General features: G+C 35.9%; 1 protein-coding gene across 3 annotated transcripts in view; it reads left to right on the top strand.

Moving 5' to 3' along the window:
• The window catches only part of PIK3C2A (phosphatidylinositol-4-phosphate 3-kinase catalytic subunit type 2 alpha), a 91,419-nt gene that overhangs the window by 10,817 nt on the left and 59,890 nt on the right, over positions 1-20,712 (top strand). For 2 of the 3 annotated variants that reach the window (XM_046685057.1, XM_046685056.1), the window contains exon 2: positions 11,275-12,414. In XM_046685057.1, coding sequence (XP_046541013.1) covers positions 11,341-12,414 — 1,074 coding nt within the window. In that variant the 5' untranslated portion in view covers positions 11,275-11,340. Of the gene's footprint in view, positions 1-3,316; positions 3,338-11,274; positions 12,415-20,712 lie in introns of those variants that run through there. The other variant, XM_046685059.1, reaches the window with a different exon arrangement.

Genomic DNA, 20,712 nt, shown 5'->3' on the forward strand with positions numbered 1-20,712 from the left:
ATAAATAAATAAAATAAAATACTATGGCTTGCAAATGATGAAATATTTAAAACTCTCCAAAGTTTAGATAGTGGAAAGTAAATCTGCTTTCCACATTAGCTCCCCGAAGTCCTCTATTTTTAGTTATTGCCTTCCTGTTTCCTTACCATGATCACCTCAGTCTCCTAAGGTGTCTCTTCCTTTTCAAGTCAGACCCTTCTGTCTATGCATCTGATTCCATCTTATTCAACTAGTGTACCCAGATCTGATCTAGTATTTATCTTCTATCTCTTGTGCCTTTCAATCTTTGTCCCCTGAATCCTTCACTTCAACCTACCTCATGTTGAAGACCTTTCCCGTTTTAATTACTTCATCCTATTTACTTCTCTCTCCTAGTTCTCTTTAAAAGAATAATATGCCCTTGTTACTTGTAATTCTTTTTTCAGTTTTCCACACTTCTCTTAACTGTCTTCTTTGAAAATTAGTAATGAGGGTCTGTGGGAGAGGGAAAACAGGAGTGACTGCTGATGGGTGAAGGGTTTCTTTTTGGAGTGATGAAAATGTTCTGAAATTTGGTAGTGATGATTGTCACACAACTCTGAATATACTAAAAACAACTTGAGTGCTTTAAATAGGTGAATTTTATAATAAGTTAATTATATCTCAGTAAAGCTGTTATTAAAATAATCACAAATGAGCTCTTAGATCTAGGGTGTTTTTTCCAGTCCTCATCCTTTGTCACCGCTTTGTAGTTTCTAACATTACTGACCACTTCCTTCTTAGGACGCTCTGTTCCCTTATTTGTCTGATACCAGTCTTCACACCTATCTGTTATTTCCCTCTGACCTTTTGTTTCCTTAACCTTTGTTACGTGTTAGTGGCCATCATGATTTCCTCCTTGTCTCTCGTTCCCTCTTCTCACTACACATTCTCCCAGGGCAATCTCACCTACTTTCATGACTTCAGATCTTCAGATAACACCCAAAGATTCATCATTAGCCAAATTGTTCTGTTGAGCCCAAGGCCAGTATTTCTAATCAACAAGCAGACATGAACTATATTTCCTACAGGTACTTCAAAATTGTAATGTGTTTTGGTCTGACGAAAAAGGGCCATGTGGCTCTGAAGAACCGTTATGGGAATACATACATTTGGTTTCCTTCCCTCAGAGAAGGAAATTAATGGTTTATTATTTGGCACATTTAAGGTGACTCCCAGATAGTTTAAATGAAAACGAATGTAACAAGAGTGGATTAAAAATCTATTGTATCTTTTAGGTTAAAATATTCATTTTAAATGTGATATTTTTGTGTGTTCTTGAGTGTCTTACAGAATACCAAAGACACGCTGTTGGGAAGAATTGCTTCCCTATCTGGTCCACATTAGATTTAATTTCGTTTATTTGTATAACAGACGTGAATGAAAACTTGCTTGTTCCAGGACTGTTCTAGATGCTGTGTATACAGGAGTGAACCCAACAGATAAATCTCAGCTTCATGAAATTTACAGTCTAGAGGGGAAAGACTATAAAATAAATAAGTAAAATATATAGTTACTGGATGGTACTAAATGCTAAGGAGAAAATAAGTAAAGCACATAGGCAGCAGAGTTAGAGAAGGTTGCGATTTTAACTAGGTTATCAGGGAAGACTTTATACAAATGTCACCTTTTCAATGAAAACTTGAAGGAGGTGACAGAGTGAGCCATTCAGCTATCCAGGGGAAGAGCAGTTCAGTTAGAGGGAACTGAAGAGCAAAGGCTCTGAATGAGAAGCATAATATGTTTGAGCAACAACCAGGAGACCAGTGTGACAGTATCACAGAGGAGAGTTATAGGAGAGAGGTAATAGGTGGACCAACTATTAGAGTGCCTGGTGGAGTACTGTAAAGATTTTACCTTTTCTCTAGGTGATATAGGAGCTCATGAAAGTTCTGAGCAGAAGGTTGAGAAGATCTAGGTTTTTCAGTATCACTCTGGCTGCTATGTTGAGAGTAGTCTGAAGGTGGGGAATGGAGGGGTGGTGGAGACTGGTTGGGAGGCTGTTTCAATAATCTGGGCAAGAGATGATGGTTGGTATAGGATGGTAGCAGGAATATAATGAAGAAATGCTCAGATTCAGAAATATTTGAAGGTAGAGCCTATAAGATTCTATGTGCAATACCTATAACTATCTCATAGAGCTACCACCAAGCCTTGCTGCCTTCCTGACAAGCTCTAATTGAATTAGGATTTTCTAGTTTAATTCAGATAACAAGTAAAATAAACTTACTGGACATACATACAGTTGTGAGAATGTGCAATCATCTCTCTCACTGATAGGAATATCTTACTATTCATTTTAAAATATTTTACTTGTATTTTAAAATGCAGTGAATATTTTTTATGTAAATTGATCGTGCTATGTGCAGTGCCCACTAAGTGATTCACAGATAGTGAAAATTTGACAAAAAAAGTTCAGAGTTAGATGTTAGGTTTATCTTGAATTGATTTTTGCTTGAGGAGTAAAGCAAGAGTCCATTTCATTTTCCCTCCATTTGTTCTAGCATATATTTATTGAAAAGACAGTTCTTTCTCCGTGCTCTGATATGCCACTTTTGTCTTAAATCAGATGTCTATGTAGATGTGTCTGTTTCTGGGCTCTTAGCCTATTTAGATTTATCTCTTCCTGCATAAATACCATACTATCGTAAATAAAGTTAGCTTTATAGTAAGTTTTTATTGGGTAGAGTAAGTCCTCCATGCTTGTTCTTTTTCAAGAGAATCTTGGCTATTTTGGTCCTTCTGGTTACCATATAAATTTTAGAAGCACCTTGTCAAATTTTATTTTTAAAGTCTGTTTGAATTTTCGTTAAGGCTGCATTGAACCTATAGGGTTTCAGGAGAGGTGGCATCTTTGTAAAATTAAGTCTTCACTTTCATAAACATGGAATAATATCTGTTAGATTCAGATAGTCCTAGTATTTGTCAGTAAAATTTTATAATTTCTCCTACAACCTTTTGTTACATGTATTATTAGTTAGTTGGTGGGTTTTGTGTGTGTGTGATTGTAAACATTACCTTTTTGAAAATTGCTTTTTCTAACCATTTCTTGCAGGTATATAGAAATACTATGATTTTGTGTATTAGTATCATATCCAGCAACTTTGATAAACTCTGGCATATAATTCTATTAATTATTCTTTGTATTCTTTACTTTATCTGTAAATAATATTTTGGTTCTTCCTACTTGGTTCTACCTTTTATTTATTTTTCTTGCCTTTCTGTGCTGTCTAGGAGTCTATAAAATGTTGAATAGAAGTGGTGATGGGCATTCTGGTTATTCATAGTCAAAGGGAATGCTTTCAAGTTTTATTTACCAGTAAGTATGATTTTTGATACTCTTGGTCAGATAAGGACCTGCTCATAGTTGGCTTTTCTGCTCAAAATCTATTGAGATGAACATATGCTTTTTCTGTTTTAATTCTTTAATTATTGATGTGGTGAATTGCATTTTGTATTTACAACTTTGGTTTACTATTATTTTCTTTAGGACTTTTTGTATTTGTGTTCATGAGTAAGACTGATTTGTAATTTTCTTATCCTTTCCTGGTACTGTTATCAAAATTATAGTAGTTCCATAAAATGTTTGGGGAACATGCCTTTTTGTCTCTTCTCTGGAAGGGTTTGTAAAAGATTGTTATTGTTTCTTTCTAATATGAAGCCATTGAAGCAATCTGTCCCTGCAGTTTTCTTTGAGGAAAATATTTTTAACTATGAAATCAGTTTCGTTAGTGGTTATCAGATTATTCAACTTTATGTTTGAGTCACTTGTTACTATCTTCTAGAAATTTGTCTACGTTTTAGAATGTATTCGCTTAAACTTATTAATAATATCCTCATTATCTTTCTAATGTCTGCTGCATCTGTTGGATGTCCTTTTTAGATTCTTGGTGTTGTTTATTCCTGTCCTCTTTTTTTCTTGATCAGCATCACCAGATATCTTATTAGTATTTTCAAAAGAACCACCTTTCAGCTTTGTTGTATATTTCCTATGACACTAATTTCTTCTCTGGTCTTTATTCCCTTCCTTCTACTTTTTTTTTTTTTTTTTTTGAAGATTTTATTTTTTCCTTTTTCTCCCCAAAGCCCCCCGGTACATAGTTGTGTATTCTCCGTTGTGGGTTCCTCTAGTTGTGGCATGTGGGACGCTGCCTCAGCGTGGTCTGACGAGCAGTGCCATGTCCGCGCCCAGGATTCGAACCGACGAAACACTGGGCCGCCTGCAGTGGAGCGCGCGAACTTAACCACTCGGCCACGGGGCCAGCCCCTCCTTCCTTCTACTTTTATTTTGCCATTCTTTTTCTAATTTCATGAGATGGATGTTTATTAACTTTTCAACCTTTTCACTTTTCTATCATCACTTAAAACTATAAATTTTCCTTTATCTGCTTTTTTATGTATCTAACAAGTTTTGGTATGATGAATATATTTTTTCCCTTTCTCTGTGTGTTTGTTATCAATATGGTATGCAATTAGGTTTAGCATAATTTTTAAGTTACTAATGCCTCAACAGGAGTAAGGGTAAGGATCTTTACTTTTTTTGTAAACTGTTTATTCAAACTCTTTGTCCACTTTTCTTTATAAGCTCTTTGTTATGTATTAGTAAAATTAGCTCTTTCTCTGTGATATGAGTAGCAAATATTTTTTCCCAGTTTGTTGGTTTTTTATTGACATTTTAAATAGTTATTTCTATTTTACTTTTCAGCACCTAGAACAGTGCCTGAGCATGTAGCCAGTAAATATTTGTTGAAGAAGTGAATAAATTCACTGGTGCTTGTTTGCCAAACAAAAGTTATTTTGTAAGGTGTTTATGTACTTAAATATTCTCTCATGGCTTCCAGGTTTTGAATCATACCTCTAGGTTTTGAATCTTTATGCTGATGTTACATAGGAATTCTCTGTTTTCTTTTGGTTTTATGATTCTAATTTTTTTTACAATTAAATATTTAATTTTTTGTAATTTATCCTGTGTGGTCGATTGTGAACACATTTCTCTATGAAATGTTAACAATTTTCTAATTATAGAAAGTTAATTAGAAATTGTATACTTTAAAAGTACACAAGTTATAAAGGATAATAAGACAGACCTTAATTAAAAGGCTATATGTTATCTCTGGGACTTAAAAAAATAAAGTGTTCTTCTCCTGAAAAATAACTAATAGGAATTTGAGGTGCTTTACTGACTTGAGGGAAGGGGTGACTTTTGGGAAGATAAATTTTTCCTTACCATCCAGAAAGTAATGATGCTTGTTCACCATGCTTTTTGTTCCTTTCCTCCTAAATTCTAACCGAGTGTTGTCCACTGCTCACCTTTGGCTGTTGAGCACTTGAAATGTGGCTAGTCTAAGTTGCAATGTGGTAAAATGTATACCAGATTTTGAAGACTTAGTGTAAAAAAAAGAACATAAAATATCCCATTCATATTTTTTATATTCGTTACCTATTGAAATGATAATATTTTGGATGTATTGGATTAAATAAAGTATATTATTAAAATTAATTTCATCTATTTCTTTTCATTAATGTAGCTATAACAATTTTTAAGTTCCATGTGTGTTTTGCATTCTATTTCTTTAAACATTGCTGCTGTAATCTAATCTCACCCAGCACCTGAACATTCTTCCATTTTGTCTTTTTGACAAATTTGTATAGTGCCTAATACCAAAATACCTGGTTTCTTTTGTCCAATGAGTTTTTTTCCCTTCATGAATCAGTAGAGATAGGAGAATGTTATCTTTTAGCACAGATGGGGCCCGTCTCTCTTATTTTTAGTTTTCTGTTGCCATCTCACTCCTAGTTTTCAAGATAATCTTTTCTTCCACCACTTGTTTATTCTAAACTCAACCATGTGATTTTTCAGTTTTAGTTGAATTATTAATAAATGAGCTCTTTAGTCTGTTTTTTGTTTCAGAATTTGAACTTCTCTTTGGTAAAAGGAATGGTGTCTTAAGTTCTTTAGTCATCGATGCATTCATTTATCAACTACAGCAGAAGTTTGCAAGTAGAGGATGGATAAAATAAGAATCCATGCCCCCAATGAAAGTATAAATTTACTGGTCATCTAATGATAATGAATTGACTGGTAAATTGGTATATGTTATTACTAAATAGCAGTATTAACTAGTACATGACAGAATCAAAAGAAACAATAAAATTTATTAATGCAGAAATAAATAATCCTAGGATTGAGGAAGAAAGTTGGTATTTATAATGGATAAGGTATGTTTAGGTACTTACTGATTCCAGATAACTATTAACATAAAAATATATTGAAGTGAATTAGCAGTGCCTAGGTTTGAGTCCTGATTTCACCACTTGCTAGCTGATATGAGCTTGGGCAGATTGTATATAACTTGTGTACTTAAGTTTCTTCATTTGTATACTAGGAATAATAATAGTAGCTACTTAATAGCATTTGTGAGGATTAAATTAGTTAATACATTGCTTAAAGCAATGTTTGGCATATAGTATCAATATATCTCTACCTATACATAGACATATGTATAGATAGGGATTTGTAGATATTTGCTACAGTTTTAACAGACATTTCCCGTGGTTACTGCAGTCTTCATAATTTTATTTTTAATGGTATAATATTAAATTCCATGGAGGTACTGTAATTTGTTTTTCTTTGAGATTCATTTTCATTTTAGAGGAGAAATATTTATATTGTTGAGCTCAAATCATTGTTTCTCCATTTTCTCAGGTATCTTGAATTTTAAGATGAGAAAGCAGTTAGATGGTAGCAGGACTGACTTGTTTTATTTTTTTCTGAGATTTAAATTTAAATTGTTAATGAATGTCTACCACAGAAGAAGCCAAGAGCTTTTAAATTAATTCTTTTGGGTCTGCAAATGGTATCCAAAATTTAACTGAATAGTTTAATTGCCCTCTTTTGAAGAATTATAAGGTAGCTACAGCCTTGTGATCATCACTGGGTTACTTTATATTGGGAAATTTTTGGCAGATGGTATACAATCATCATTCAAAAACTAGTTATATTGTCTTTTCCAGCTTGAGTTAGGGGAACTTTAGCATTGAAGTTTTCATTTTGAATTAGCATGTAGGAAATTATTTCCTGCTAAATGTTCGTCATCAAATGAAGTTTTATTTTAAAAAATTAATGGAGCATGACTGTCAGTGCAGCAACCTTAGAAAAATAGCTGAAGCCAAGGTTACTTTTGGACAATCTTGTAACTCCTTTATTACTTTTTGAATATACATGCATGATAATCTTTTGGAAAACTAAAATATGGTAATTGAGCTGCTCAGAGACCGCTCATTGTTACTGACTACTTAGCGTTGAATTTACTTGAGTATATATTGCTTTGGGTTGGTGCTAGGGATAGAGCAAGCAAATGAATTGATGTGAAAAAACACTACATTCACTGTTAAAATAAATTTGAGACTGTTAGTTTTAACCTTTGTTAGTAAATGAGAGGTAACATTAATTTGAAATATTTAGAATAAGTGTATTCTCCACTGAAAAAACTGTATCTGAAACGCGCTTAAAAAATCCAGATCTCCCTTTCAGTACAATGTCATATCGCTACCAAATATGGTAGCCAGGAGAATACTTAAATAACAAGTCGGCGTTATGCTTGTAGAAGATGAATTGTAGTTCGGTATCTTTTCTCTCTCTGTGAAATATTGTTTTGTTCTGATCCATCTGATTTTGTGAAATATAGGCAGTGTGTTGTGGTGTTCAATAGCAGGCAATTACATTTCTCCCACCATATATCCATACTTTTGTGCCATCTGAAATCGCTTCTTCAAGACTGTCCAGTAGCCCTCATTCCCTCCAGTTAAAACACATGTTCATTAAATTAAGTTCCATATTTATTAAGCAAGGTGCTTTTAAATGTTGTGGGGAAGGAAGGGAAAAAGCAGGCTTCTGCACTTAAGAAGTTTATTCTAGTCTGTTGGGTGGACCTATAGGTTATAGATTCCTGTGTTAATCAAGATAATTTTGGTTATCATGGCCAAAAGTAATTTTAAACTGGCTTAAGCAAAGAGGGATTTATTGGCCGACATTGATGAAAAGACTGGCCTTGGACATGGGTTGGGTCCAGAGGCTTAATGTAATATCCAGAATCAATCTCATTTCATTTATCTTAGCTCTGCTGGCTTCTGGCTTCGATTCAGTCTTGGGCAGCATCTCCTCAAGTGGTGGCAAAGATGGCCAGAACAGTGCCAGGCTTACCTCCTATCAGCTTAGCAACCTCAATGATAAACTTCCTTTCCGAATAGTTTCAGAAGTCCTGGGGTTGGTTAACTCTAAAGGGCCAGATTTGGATCCTTGGGCGTAGATGGAGGGTGGGGGGAGTAAGGATGGTCCAGCTGTATTCAAACTAGGTGGAACAAAAGGATGATAAGTAGTTTCCAGAAAGGAAGTTATAGATTCTGCTACTGGAAGAAAGGATGCCAGGGAGACAAAAACAGCATAAAGTCTACAAAAATTAAAGATAAAAATTTTTAGTTGAGCTGAAAAGATGAGTTTTGATAGGAGCTGCTTAAGAAAAGCTTCAGACAGCTTTTTTGAATCGGGCCCTGAAGGACAAGTAGAATTTTTCCAAGGCAGAATGGGTAAAGAAAGGACTTTTTAGGTCACTCATTTGAGAAGTTTGGCAGTGAAAGGAGAAAATTAAAATGGAAGCTACTGGAGTCTAAAGGGGAATGTTAAATCTTTTTTTCCCACTCATTTGGAGAAAACTTGAGCATTTTTATGGCAGAGGGAGGAAGCAAGTAAAGGAGAAATTAATAATGCAAAGGAGACAATCATTCATAGGGGAGAAGGGGAATTCAGTGAGATTAAGGGTATTGGTGGAGGGGCAGCCTTAGAAAGAAAAAGGGAACTGTTAATTCTCTGAGGACAAGTGAAGGAAGGTGGTGGTGATTGTGGAGGTTAAAACAGAAATTTGCTGTTAAATAGCTAAGTGGCTTCAGTTTTGTTTTCTAAAAGTAAGAAGAAAAGGTTTATCAGTTATCTATTGCTATGTAACAAACTGTTCCAAAATGATTTTGTGGGTTAATAATTTGCCTTGAACTCAGGTTAGGTGGTTTCTTCTGCTTTTTCTTGCCTTGGGTCACTCATGTGGCTGTGGTCATCTGGACTGTGGATGGATGGTCTAAGATGGTGGCTTCACTCACATGTTTGGTAGTTGGTACTAACTGTTGGCTAGACCTCTCTCTCCTTGTGCTCTCTCGTCTTCAGTGAGCATTTACACGGCAGTGGCTGCACTCAAGAAAGGAAGAGCTGAAGCAGCCAGGCCTCTTTTAACCTAGGCTTAAAATTCTAAAACAGTGTCACTTCTTTCACATTCTACTGGTCAAAGCAAGTTGCAAAGCCAGCTCAGATCAGTAGAGAGATGGACTCCACCTCTTTATGGGAGGAGTAACAAATTCACATTACAAAGGGCAGAGTATACTGGAATGGGAGGAATTTGTGCCCATTCCCCTTCCCAACATTTTGTTGTGAAAATTTTTAGTCATGCAGACAAGTTGAAAGAATTTCAAAGTGAATACCCATATACCTACCACCTAGATTCTTCTGTGTATTAGCATTTTCCTATACTTGCCTTGTCACATATTTATCCATCATCCCTCTATCCATCAATTCATCTTAGTTTATTGATGCATTTCAAATAAATTGTAGACATCAGTACTTTCCCCTAAGTACTTTGTGCATATTTAGCAAGGGTCAATATTTGTTTACAGTTTTTTTATAAAACATTTACATACAATGAAGTGTACAAATTTTAAGTGTATGTCATGCCTAGTTTTGCAGTCTACCACAGAAGGGAAAAATCTGGAATAGCTTTTTACTGAAATACCTCAGAAATTCAACTATAGTTGTATAAAAGAATTGCAAAAACTGTCTTCCTTAAATACCACTTTTTTCATGTCCCTATCGCTAATAGTTTTTTCATTTAGTATTACCTCAACACTTAGAATTGTGTTACAGTAATTTGAATTCACTTTGGGTGTTTCCCTACCTCCTTTCATTAAGCATTTATTGAGCATGTACTGAAGACAAGCACTATGCTAGAAAAAGGATGTAACAGGAGCTCTCTTGCTTTCTCAGTATTCAAACTAGGTATGTCTTAAACCAGATTAGATTAATAGTAGATGCCATTTATTTAATGCTTATGCTCAAGGCCAAGGATAAGCACTTTTAGTTGCCTTGTTTCATTTAATCTTTATAATTTAGGAGATAGGTACTTTTTCATTTTCAGAGTTAGGAAACAGGCATATGGAAAAGTTTTCACTTGCCCAAGGTCTTATAGCTTCAGAAATATGACTCCAGAACACACAATTTAACTCCTGGATCATATTGATTAGAAGCAGGAATGTGCCCTCTATAACACGCTAGATTACTAAGCCTTTAATTGGTGATCTTGCTTCATAGGGTAATCTTAATCTGAATTAAGTGTTTATCTTAAATAGAGAAGTATTAATTTTTATTAACTGATCTATGAGAAAGTTTAATAAACTATCTTCTAGTCTATGAATAAATAGTTTAGCAATTTGAAAAGAAGAAACTTTAGTAGTATAAGTATTAATTTAACTGCAGATAATCAGAATAGACCTGTGATCAAAACTATGTGACAAACTCAGTCATAATTGAACTTGGAGCGGAGTATTACAGCTTGTTATAGTCTTAACACTTTTGTCTTATTATTCTATGTTATATTATACATATTTAATATTTCTAGAACATTATAAACAGTTTTTCACATGATATTTTGATAAAATAATATTTCCTTGATTTTATTGACTAGGAATTTGAGTACTTTTATTGCTAATTGGCTTTTGAGCAATTTAACAAGTAACAAAAGATTGAAAACATTTTGACTTACTATTTGCATAACAGTAAACCCTGTCCAAACTCTTGAAAACATGTGACTAGCATTTATGCCATTTCATGCCAAAAATTCTGCCAGAAGTACCACTAGTTAACAGCAGCCATTGTGACGCTGAAGTGAAAGCTTCTTGAGTTCATTTACTATGCTGGCTTTAGGTCAGGGAATGGGGGAATTGGGTAAAGTCATGTATGTCTGAACATCTCCTTTAACCCAACAGTATATAACATATTTTAAAAATCTTCTTTAACTCAGATTTACCAACACTTCATTTTATTTTATTTGGTAGTGTATTTTTAAGTGGTTTAAATCCTAAGTCATATGCGGTAGCTTACAAACAAAATAAATTTGTGTTTAAAAAATCTAATTGTGTTATGTTTATTTTTATGTATAGGTCTTGCTGTTTTGGAAGCTACAAGAAAAAAATACTTTAGGGGAAGGCTTGGTCTTGTAAGTGGACATGGCTCAGATATCCAGCAACAATGGATTTAAGCAGTGTTCATCTTCACATCTGGAACTGACAAGAACAAAAGATGTGGACAAAGCAGAAGCATTACAGATGGAAGCAGAGGCTTTAGCAAAACTGCAGAAGGACAGACGAGTGACTGATAATCAGAGAGGCTTTGAGTTGTCAAGCAGCACCAGACAAAAAGCACAAGTTTATAACAAACAGGATTATGATCTCATGGTGTTTCCTGAATCAGATACCCAAAAAAGAGCAGTAGATATTGATGTAGAAAAGCTCACCCAAGCTGAACTTGAGAAATTATTGCTGGATGACAGTTTCGAGACTAGGACAGCACCTGTATTGCCAGTTACTCCTGTTCTGAGTCCTTCGTTTTCAGCACAGCTCTATCTTAGACCTACTATTCAGAGAGGACAGTGGCCACCGGGACTATCTGGGCCTTCCACTTACACTTTACCTTCTATTTATCAGTCAACTTACAGTAGTAAACAGACTTCATTCCAAAATGGCTTCAATCCAAGAATGCCTACTTTTCCATCCACAGAACCTATATATTTAAGTCTTCCAGGACAGTCTCCATATTTTTCATATCCTTTGACACCTGCCACGCACTTTCATCCACAAGCAAGCTTACCTATCTGTCGTCCATTAGTCAGTCCTGACATGGCAAAGCTGTTTGACAAAATAGCTAGTACATCAGAATTTTTAAAAAATGGAAAAGCAAGAACTGATTTAGAGATAACAAATTCAAAAGCTACAATCAGCAACCTGCAGGTGTCTCCAAAGTCTGAAGATATCAGTAAATTTGACTGGTTAGACTTGGATCCTTTAAGTAAGCCTAAGGTGGACAGTGTGGAGGTATTAGATCATGAAGAAGAGAAAAATGCTCCAGGTTTGCTAGCAGAGGATCCTTGGGATGCTGTTCTTCTTGAAGAGAGATCACTAGCAAGTTGTCACCTAGAAAGGAAGGTGAATGGAAAATCTCTTTCTGGGGCAACTGTAACAAGAAGCCAGTCTTTAAATATTCGAACAACTCAGCTTACAAAAGTCCAGGGCCAAATGTCTCAGGTATAGTCTTTTCTTTATTAACTACTCAAACTTAGAAGTATAACAGAATTCATATTTGTGTACATAATTTAATAGGTAAAAGAAACATTTTTCATTTTGAATCTTATTTTCTTTGTTCTTAAGTGTGCTGTGAATTTTAGATTGTATGGTAAAGGATTAAATGTGTTTAGGCCAATTGAAAAATTGCTTTGCTATTAACATTATCTTTTCTAGGATTATAAATTTAAAAAAGCTCTAATCAAGGACCCGGCTGTCACTGATAGGCATTTAAGATGATTTTTATCTGTCTCTCCATGTCTTCTCATTATGTATGGTCCTACTTTCTCTTCATCTCTTATTTTTCAGAGGAATTTTGTTTTTTAACTACTTTATAGAAACTCTCACTTATGTTGTATTGTTGTTTTTAACCATGAATGAATGAATGGAAGAAAAGGAAGGAAAAGAAAGAAAGGAAGAAGGAAAAGCCCAGAGAGATGGGAGAAAAGCCATTTAAAGGACTCTCTTTAAACACTTAACATTGATAAAAGTGAAGAATGGAACTATAGCCTATATGGTATAGTTGCTGAGTTCGTATAGTCTTACTATCTGGAAAAATTAGTTAAGGGTGGCTGGGGCAGGATGTCTTCCCTCAAGAGAGGCAAGCAGGGTTTAGATTTTTCCTTTCCAAGTATAGTATACCATTGCAAATTCATATTTTGCTCATATATCTGTGGATCCTGGGAATGATTAGGCCTCATTCTCACTTTAATGTGAGTTACATCATTCAGCTAATTAGATCAGCACCTAGCTGCTCTTTAGGCAATGAGAATCAACTAGCATTTGGGGGAGAAGTGAATTTTGCATGATTTGGATGGATTTAGGTTGAATTATTGATTTAAAGCCATTTTGGATGTTTTAGGGAGAAAGAAGCAGGTATTAAGAAGGTTTAAGACAAAAGATGAAGATGTTTTTGGATGACATGATCGGAATCCAGAAAAATCTTAACCAGTACAATGTTTTCCCATTTTTTTTTTTTTTTTTTGAAGATTAGCCCTGAGCTAACATCTGCTGCCAATCTGTCTCTTTTTGCTGAGGAAGACTGGCCCTGAGCTAACATCCATGCCCATCTTCCTCTACTTTATAAGTGAGATGCCTACCACAGCATGGTTTGCCAAGTGGTGCCATGTCCACATCCGGGATCTGAACTGGTGAACCCCGGGCCGCCAAAGCAGAACGTGCGCACTTAACCACTGCACCACTGGGCCGGCCCCTGCAAATGCATTTTGACTACAGCTCACACTAAGAAATGCATGTTACTAAGTTCTCTGAAGCTTTTCAATACTATTTACAGATTTAGTAACATAATCTCTTAACATCTTCCCATTTAAAAAGCACAAGTTAATTGCACACTTTAAATTGGAATCATAAATATTATGTCAGATTATTTTCTCTTAATATTCCATGTCATCTTGTCATGTTTTTTTTTCCCCCACAAAATAACAATCATTTCCTAAAGTATTTGAAAGGACAAAGGAAAACCTTAAGCCAAAAATCATTAAAAAACAAACAAACGAAGGGAATATACCTATGTGTGGAATTGCTGGTAAGTGTTTAGCTTTTTGAGGAACCACCAAACTGTTTTCCATAGTAGCTGTACCATTTTACATTCCCATCAACAACATATGAGAGTTCCAGTTTCTCCTTATCCTTGTCAACGCTTATTTTCCATTTTTGGATTATAGCCATCCTAATGGATGTGAAGTGGTATCTTGTTATGGTTTTGATGTGCATTTCCATGCTGACTAATGATGTTGAGTATCTTTTCGTGTGTTTATTGGCCATTTGTATGTCTTTTTTGAAGAAATGTCCATTTAAGCCATTTGCCCATTTTAGAAATTAGGTTGTTTATAGCAGCTTTATTCATAATAGCCAAAAAGTGGAAACAACTCAGATGTCCATCAGCTGATGAATGGGTAAACAAAAGTGGTATATTCATACAATGGAATATTATTCACCCGTCAAAAGGAATGAAGTCTTGATATATGCTATGAAATAGATGAACCTTGAAAGCATTATAAGTGAGAGAAGCCAGATGCAAAAGACACATATTGTGTGATTCATTGTGTATGATATGTCCAGAAAAGGCAAATCCATAAAGAAAGCAAGCAGATTAGTGTTTGCCAGGTTAAGGGTGGTAGAGGAAAGGAGGGAATGAGAAATGATTGTTTAATGGGTCCAGAGCTTTTTTGGGGGTGGTAAAAATGTTCTGGAATTAGAACATTTCAGTGTTCTTACTATAGTGGTGATGGCCACACAACATTGTGAATGTGCTGAAAGCCAATGAATTGTGCATTTTTAAATGATTAAAACTGCAAATTTTGTGTTCTGTGAATTTTACTTTAATTGGAAGGCACTGGTTCCCCTGATCCTCCTATCCTGCTTATGCCAGGTCACTGGATTCACATTTATGTCAGTGTTCCAATAAAGAGATCCTTCTTCAACTGTGGGTCTCCTTTATACAGATTAAGCATGAGAGCATGAGGGCATGGTGTTTGATTAGGGATGAGGGATATCAGCTGTTTACAGGAGTTGTTTGGGAAGGGCAGCTGCTTAGAACATGGATATCTCTGGAGCTATGGAAAGTTGCAGTCTTTGCTGTCAGAGAGAAAAGGAAGTCCCTGGTCCTGTAGGAAGCTGAGTTTAGGCTCAGCCCTCCCACTGGTAGAAGACAGAGCCCCTGGTTGTCCAGGCAACCCAGAGTGAGCATCCAGATCACTCAAATAATCCTGCTCCTTGTATCACACCTCTGTATTTATGCATTCACACCTCTGCAATGTATGCATTGTAGCCACAATGCATAGGTTATCTTGAATTTAATAAAATATTTATAAGTGACTTTGGTTTATTTCAGTATGTCTATATTGGTTTATTTCATTCTCTCTATATCTCAACTTCTAACCCTCCCAACATTGGAAAGTCATTTATGCACTAAAGGAAACAGATTATTCCAGGTGAGCTGAGATTACCATTCTAGGTGAACTGTGGTTATCTTAAACAAGTTGAGGTTTCTGGCCTTGACTGGAATTATTTTCTGTCAGTGATCCAAAACTAGAACTCAGAATCTAAGAGCTGCATCCTTTTTTATCTATGCCATAGATGATGCTCAAACTGATTTCTTTTTATAGTCACCGAGACAGTAGAGAGTTTGTAAGAATCCTATGAGGCCAAAGTGACCCATACCTATTTTACAGTTAAAACTGAAATGTACAGAAGTTAAGGAATTATTAATTTTTTCACGTACTTATGGTATTGTAGTTAGTTAAATGAACTCTTATATTTTAGAGATATATGCTGAAGAATTTACAAATGAAATGTAATAAATTACTTACAGCTTTAATAAAATTGAGGAGCTGGGGATAGAGTGCTTATAGATGAAAGGATTGGCCGTATGTTGATAATTATTGAAGCTGGTGATGGATATGTGGGTCTTAGTTTATTATTTTCTCTGCTTTTGTTTATGTCTGAAAATTTAAGGAGAGGGCCACAGAACTATTTGTAAGAAAAAAAGCTGGTAGCAAACCCATGTGACTCTAAAATCTCTCCTTTTTTTCTTTTTTTTACCTCTAGTGATAGAACATGCTATTTTGGAAGTAATAAGTTCCTTGTTACAGGAGATATTCAAACATGGGTCACCTTCCCAAACTTGTATGTCACAGTATCCTGCAGAGGAGTTTAGGCCTACTCAGTCCTGATTTTGTGTGTGTTTGGGGGTGGGGCTGGAAGGGGGAGATAGGAGTGTAGAATTTGAGGAGAAAGATAACTATTTTTTCAAAAGTTTCCATAAAAGATTCTAATGCAGCCAACCTGTTGCCTTGGACTGGCATTTGGAACCTCTTGACTTCAAAGTTTCATCAATACCTCAGGAGCCATTAAAGTTGGGAAGGTGGCAAGATGAAGAGCAAAACGTAAAAATAGAGTACCTGGAAACAGTTTCTCTGCAACTTAAAACCCCTAGCATAGGTTGCTAATGCTTTTTTTTTTTTTTAAGATTTTTTTATTTTTTCCCTTTTTCTCCCCAAAGCCCCCCGGTACATAGTTGTATATTCTTCGTTGTGGGTCCTTCTAGTTGTGGCATGTGGGACGCTGCCTCAGCATGGTTTGATGAGCAGTGTCATGTCCGCACCCAGGATTTGAACCAACGAAACACTGGGCCGCCTGCAGTGGAGCGCACGAACTTAATCACTCGGCCACGGGGCCAGCCCCGGTTGCTAATGCTTTTGCTGCAAAACTCCGCATTCTTTCTCTGTTGCCCTCTTTAGTTTAGGCTGGTCACTTCTAGTTTAAGTCATCTTTTCTCCACCCTTTCCTTTGGTGGAGGCAGGGCTGTGATACCCATGTGCATCTCTTTCATTGTCTCCCTGCATATATCTTTTCCTGTTTATTTTCAATATTTGTCACCATCTTGATGTTTTCCTTATTTGAAAGTGCTTTCAGAAAGCATCTTGCAGGACTAATGCAGATAGGTAGTTTCCTAAAGGTAGAAAGAAGTTCCCCTAGCAAGATCTGGGGAGTCAGGTCACCTGGGAGTTGTAGAGAACTGCTAGTTGCTGAGACTCTAGGAATTAACTAGGCTTCTGGGCAAGATCAGTTTTAGCAGAAACGTGTTCTTAGATTTTGTTTAAAAGTGTAGGGGGAAGGATCAAGAACTAAGTAAATTGGTAATGAGAGATATGAGTCAAAGCCAGGTAAGCAAAAATAATGTGACTTGATCAGCTGATCAGATTTGAGCTAGATTACTACAATGTATTACATCAACAGCATTACTAAATGGCACAATGTCTGAATTGAGGTGGTTTAGGCTACGTGCCCAGTCTTAAAGGAGTCTAACTGCAGCATGGCTGAGGACTGTGTGGTTGTTAATCATTCCATTTTACTCTGCTCTGTTAAACCCCCATCTAATAATTATGTTTGAGCACCATATTCTAAGAGAGGGGTCACTGGCAACCTAGAGTGTGTCTTGAAAAGAGAAGACTACAGTATTCGGGATCTAGAAGCTACATCATCTCAGGAACTGTTGAAAAGATTGGAGACGTTTTGCCTGAAGAAGAGAATAGTAATTGGAGATAAGTCACTCTCTGGATCTGAGTTTCTTCATCTGTGAAATAAAGTTGGTTAGACTAGATGATTTCTGAGATCCCTTTCAGGAATAATATGTAAAGTTTGGGAAGTTGCCATGTAAAAGAGGAAGTTAACCTTTTTTCTTTTAAACTATTGCCCTTTGGATGTGGGTTCTCAAACCAATTTGAGGAATAGAATACCTGAAAATCATGGTATTCTTGTAAAAAAAAAAAAACAAGATGACGTAGTGCTATACTAAATTTGATGCTGCCTCAGCATGGCCTGATGAGTGGTGCCATGTCCGCACCCAGGATCCCAACCGGCGAAACCCTGGGCTGCCGAAGTGGAGTGGACGACCTTAACTACTCGGCCACAGGGCTGGCCCCTAAATTTTTCAATATATTATGTTATTTTGTACTACATTGAATAACACTTTGTGTTAGATTTTAATAGACAAGTGATAGCAGGTGCTGAAAGTTAAAATACATTTTATAAAAAGCTTAAAATTAAGCAAATTCTATTTGTTTATATTTTTCTCTGTGAATTGAGAAATTCAATTTATTAATGTAATTTTAAAATCTATTGTCCCAGCAAGTAGAACAAGGACCAATGGGGAAGAAAATTCAAGGAGGCAGGTATTCTAGTTAAATATTGACAAAAGAACTTAGAGCCATTTGATAATGGTTCTTCTCAGGTTTTCAATGCACAATTATTGGAGTTCTTCAGTCAAAAGTCTGGTATGCACTTGTTAGAAATGCTGTAAAAGGACTTTTATACTCAAATAAAAGTTCTAAGCCCTTTTATTAACACTGAGATTTCATCATTTTGTTTATGTATAATATAAGAAGATAAAGTTTGGTTTGATTTAGGCTAAGCGGGAGAGGTAAACAACACTAGTAATAGGCTGACTTGGGAAGTCTGTGGCACAAACAGTGGCACTGAGCTTTTAATTTTTCACACACCATTCATCTCTACTTAAAAATATTCCCCGGAGGTTCCTATTTTTGTTGGGAAATAAGATTGCAATGCCTATTCTTTAAATTACTTTACATACTGAAGTATTTGTTTCCTGTAAGAATTATATGCTTTGTAGTAAAAACTCAGAAGGGTGTTTTTCTTCTCACTCAGCAAGCTGACTTCCTGTTTCCTTCTAGTGTCTTTTGTTTTGTTAATAATAATCTAAATACTTTAGTTCAAATATTTTGTGACCAAAGCCAGGAAAAGGCATAGTACTTGAAACTGTCTTCTGGCAATTTAAGTTTAAATCAGACTTTTAGTTATCTATAAATTTCGCTACTTTGAGCAGATTTCAAAGATTTTAGTAATGAATCAGGGTTATTTTCATAGAAATGGTTTTGCGAAGTCCTGTGGATATTGACTCTTTCTAAATGTTAATTATATTAACAAAACATTTATATTCCCATTGGCAGAATGTCTGTCATTAATTTTAAAGAAGGAAGCTTGAACAAAACGTGATTTTCATTGTCTGGCTGAATGTTGTACATTATTCGAATAGCTTACTGAAGTCTGTAATATTTTTAAAAAATTCAAATGAAGTGAACAACTTTGTTCTGAATAGTAACACATATATGTATATTTTAATGCTTAAAGTACATTTATTGAAAAGTAGGTGTTATATTCCATCTAATTTCTGGGTAATATGGCATGAACCTTGGACTTGTATTCTTATAACTGCTTTACAGAATATGTACCGATAAGTTTTTATGAATTATTTCAAATCTTTACCACTTTCTTTAAACCCTTAATCCACCCTTTCCCGCCTCTCAAGTAGATGACCTCACTACCTGTTTTTTTTTATACTGAGGTTGAGGCCATCCTTTATATGTACTTGCCCACCTCAGATTTAGCTCTTCTTTCTGGTTTGAAGGGAAGAGATATTCCTTCCCTTTTCGAAAACTTAACTCTTTTACCTCTTTTCTTGTTCTTGTCTCCCCAAAGTATTTTCTACCATACTCTTTAAAGAGGAATTTTGTACTTACTGTCTTTCCAGTCTCTCACCATCCTCTCTTGTTTCCGTCATATTGCAGAAATTTGTTTCTGGTAATATGGATACTAACTGCCAATTCAGTGACCATATTCACTCTCCAACCCCTTTGCTTCATTTGCAGCAATTTGACTTCGTCCTCTTCTTGAAATTTACCTTCTGTTGCCCTAGTTAAATCTACTTCTTAGTTTTCCTCCTGTATCTTTGATTCCTTTTCCTTTGTCTAGCTTCTAAACATAAGCATTCTTCCGAGGTTTTGTTCTTGATTGTCTTTAATATCTCTTACTGTTCTCTCTTGGTCAGTGCTTTATTCTTGAGGCTTCAAGATACAGAGTTTGAAAGTTACTGGTCTAGACTCTTTTTCTTAAGATTTTATTTTTCCTTTTTCTCCCAAAGCCCCCCAGTACATAGTTGTATATTTTTAGTTGTGGGTCCTTCTACTTGTGGCATGTGGGATGCCACCTCAGCATGGCTTGATGAGCGGTGCCATGTCTGCGCCCAGGATTTGAACTGGCGAAACCCTGGGCCGCCGAAGCAGAGCATGTGAACCCAACCACTCAGCCACGGGGCTGGCTCCTGGTCTAGACTCTTGTGGCAGTGTGACTCCTTGGCTCTCTATGGTTGAGATGCTGTGATGGTTAATTTTATGTGTCAATTTGACTGGGCCGTGGGATGCTCAGACATTTGGTCAAACACTGATCTGGGTGTGTCTGTAAGGGTGTTTCTGGGTGAGGTTAATATTTGAATTGGTAGACTGGGTAAGGAGGCCCATGGCCCTCCCTAATGTGAGTGGGCCTTGCTCAATCAGTTGAAGGCCTGAATAGAGCAAAAAGGCTGACTTTACCTCCAAAAAGAGGGAACTTCACTAGCCTGACTGCCTTTGAACTGGAACATGGATTTTTTTCCTGCCGTTGGACTCAAACTGAAACATCGGCTCTTCCTGGGTCTTGAGCCTGCCAGACTCAGACTGGAACTACACCATTATCTCTCATGAGTCTCCAGCTTGGCAACTGTAGATCTTGAGCTTGTCAGCTTCTGTAATCACATGAGCCAATTTCTTCTTAAAAAAAAAATACATATATATATACACATATTTTTTTTTTTTTTTAAAGATTTTTTATTTTTTCCTTTTTCTCCCCAAGCCCCCCTGGTACATAGTTGTGTATTCTTCGTTGTGGGTTCTTCTAGTTGTGGCA

The sequence above is a fragment of the Equus quagga genome, chromosome 14 (assembly GCF_021613505.1).
Source record: "Equus quagga isolate Etosha38 chromosome 14, UCLA_HA_Equagga_1.0, whole genome shotgun sequence".
In the NCBI taxonomy this organism is placed as follows: domain Eukaryota; kingdom Metazoa; phylum Chordata; class Mammalia; order Perissodactyla; family Equidae; genus Equus; species Equus quagga.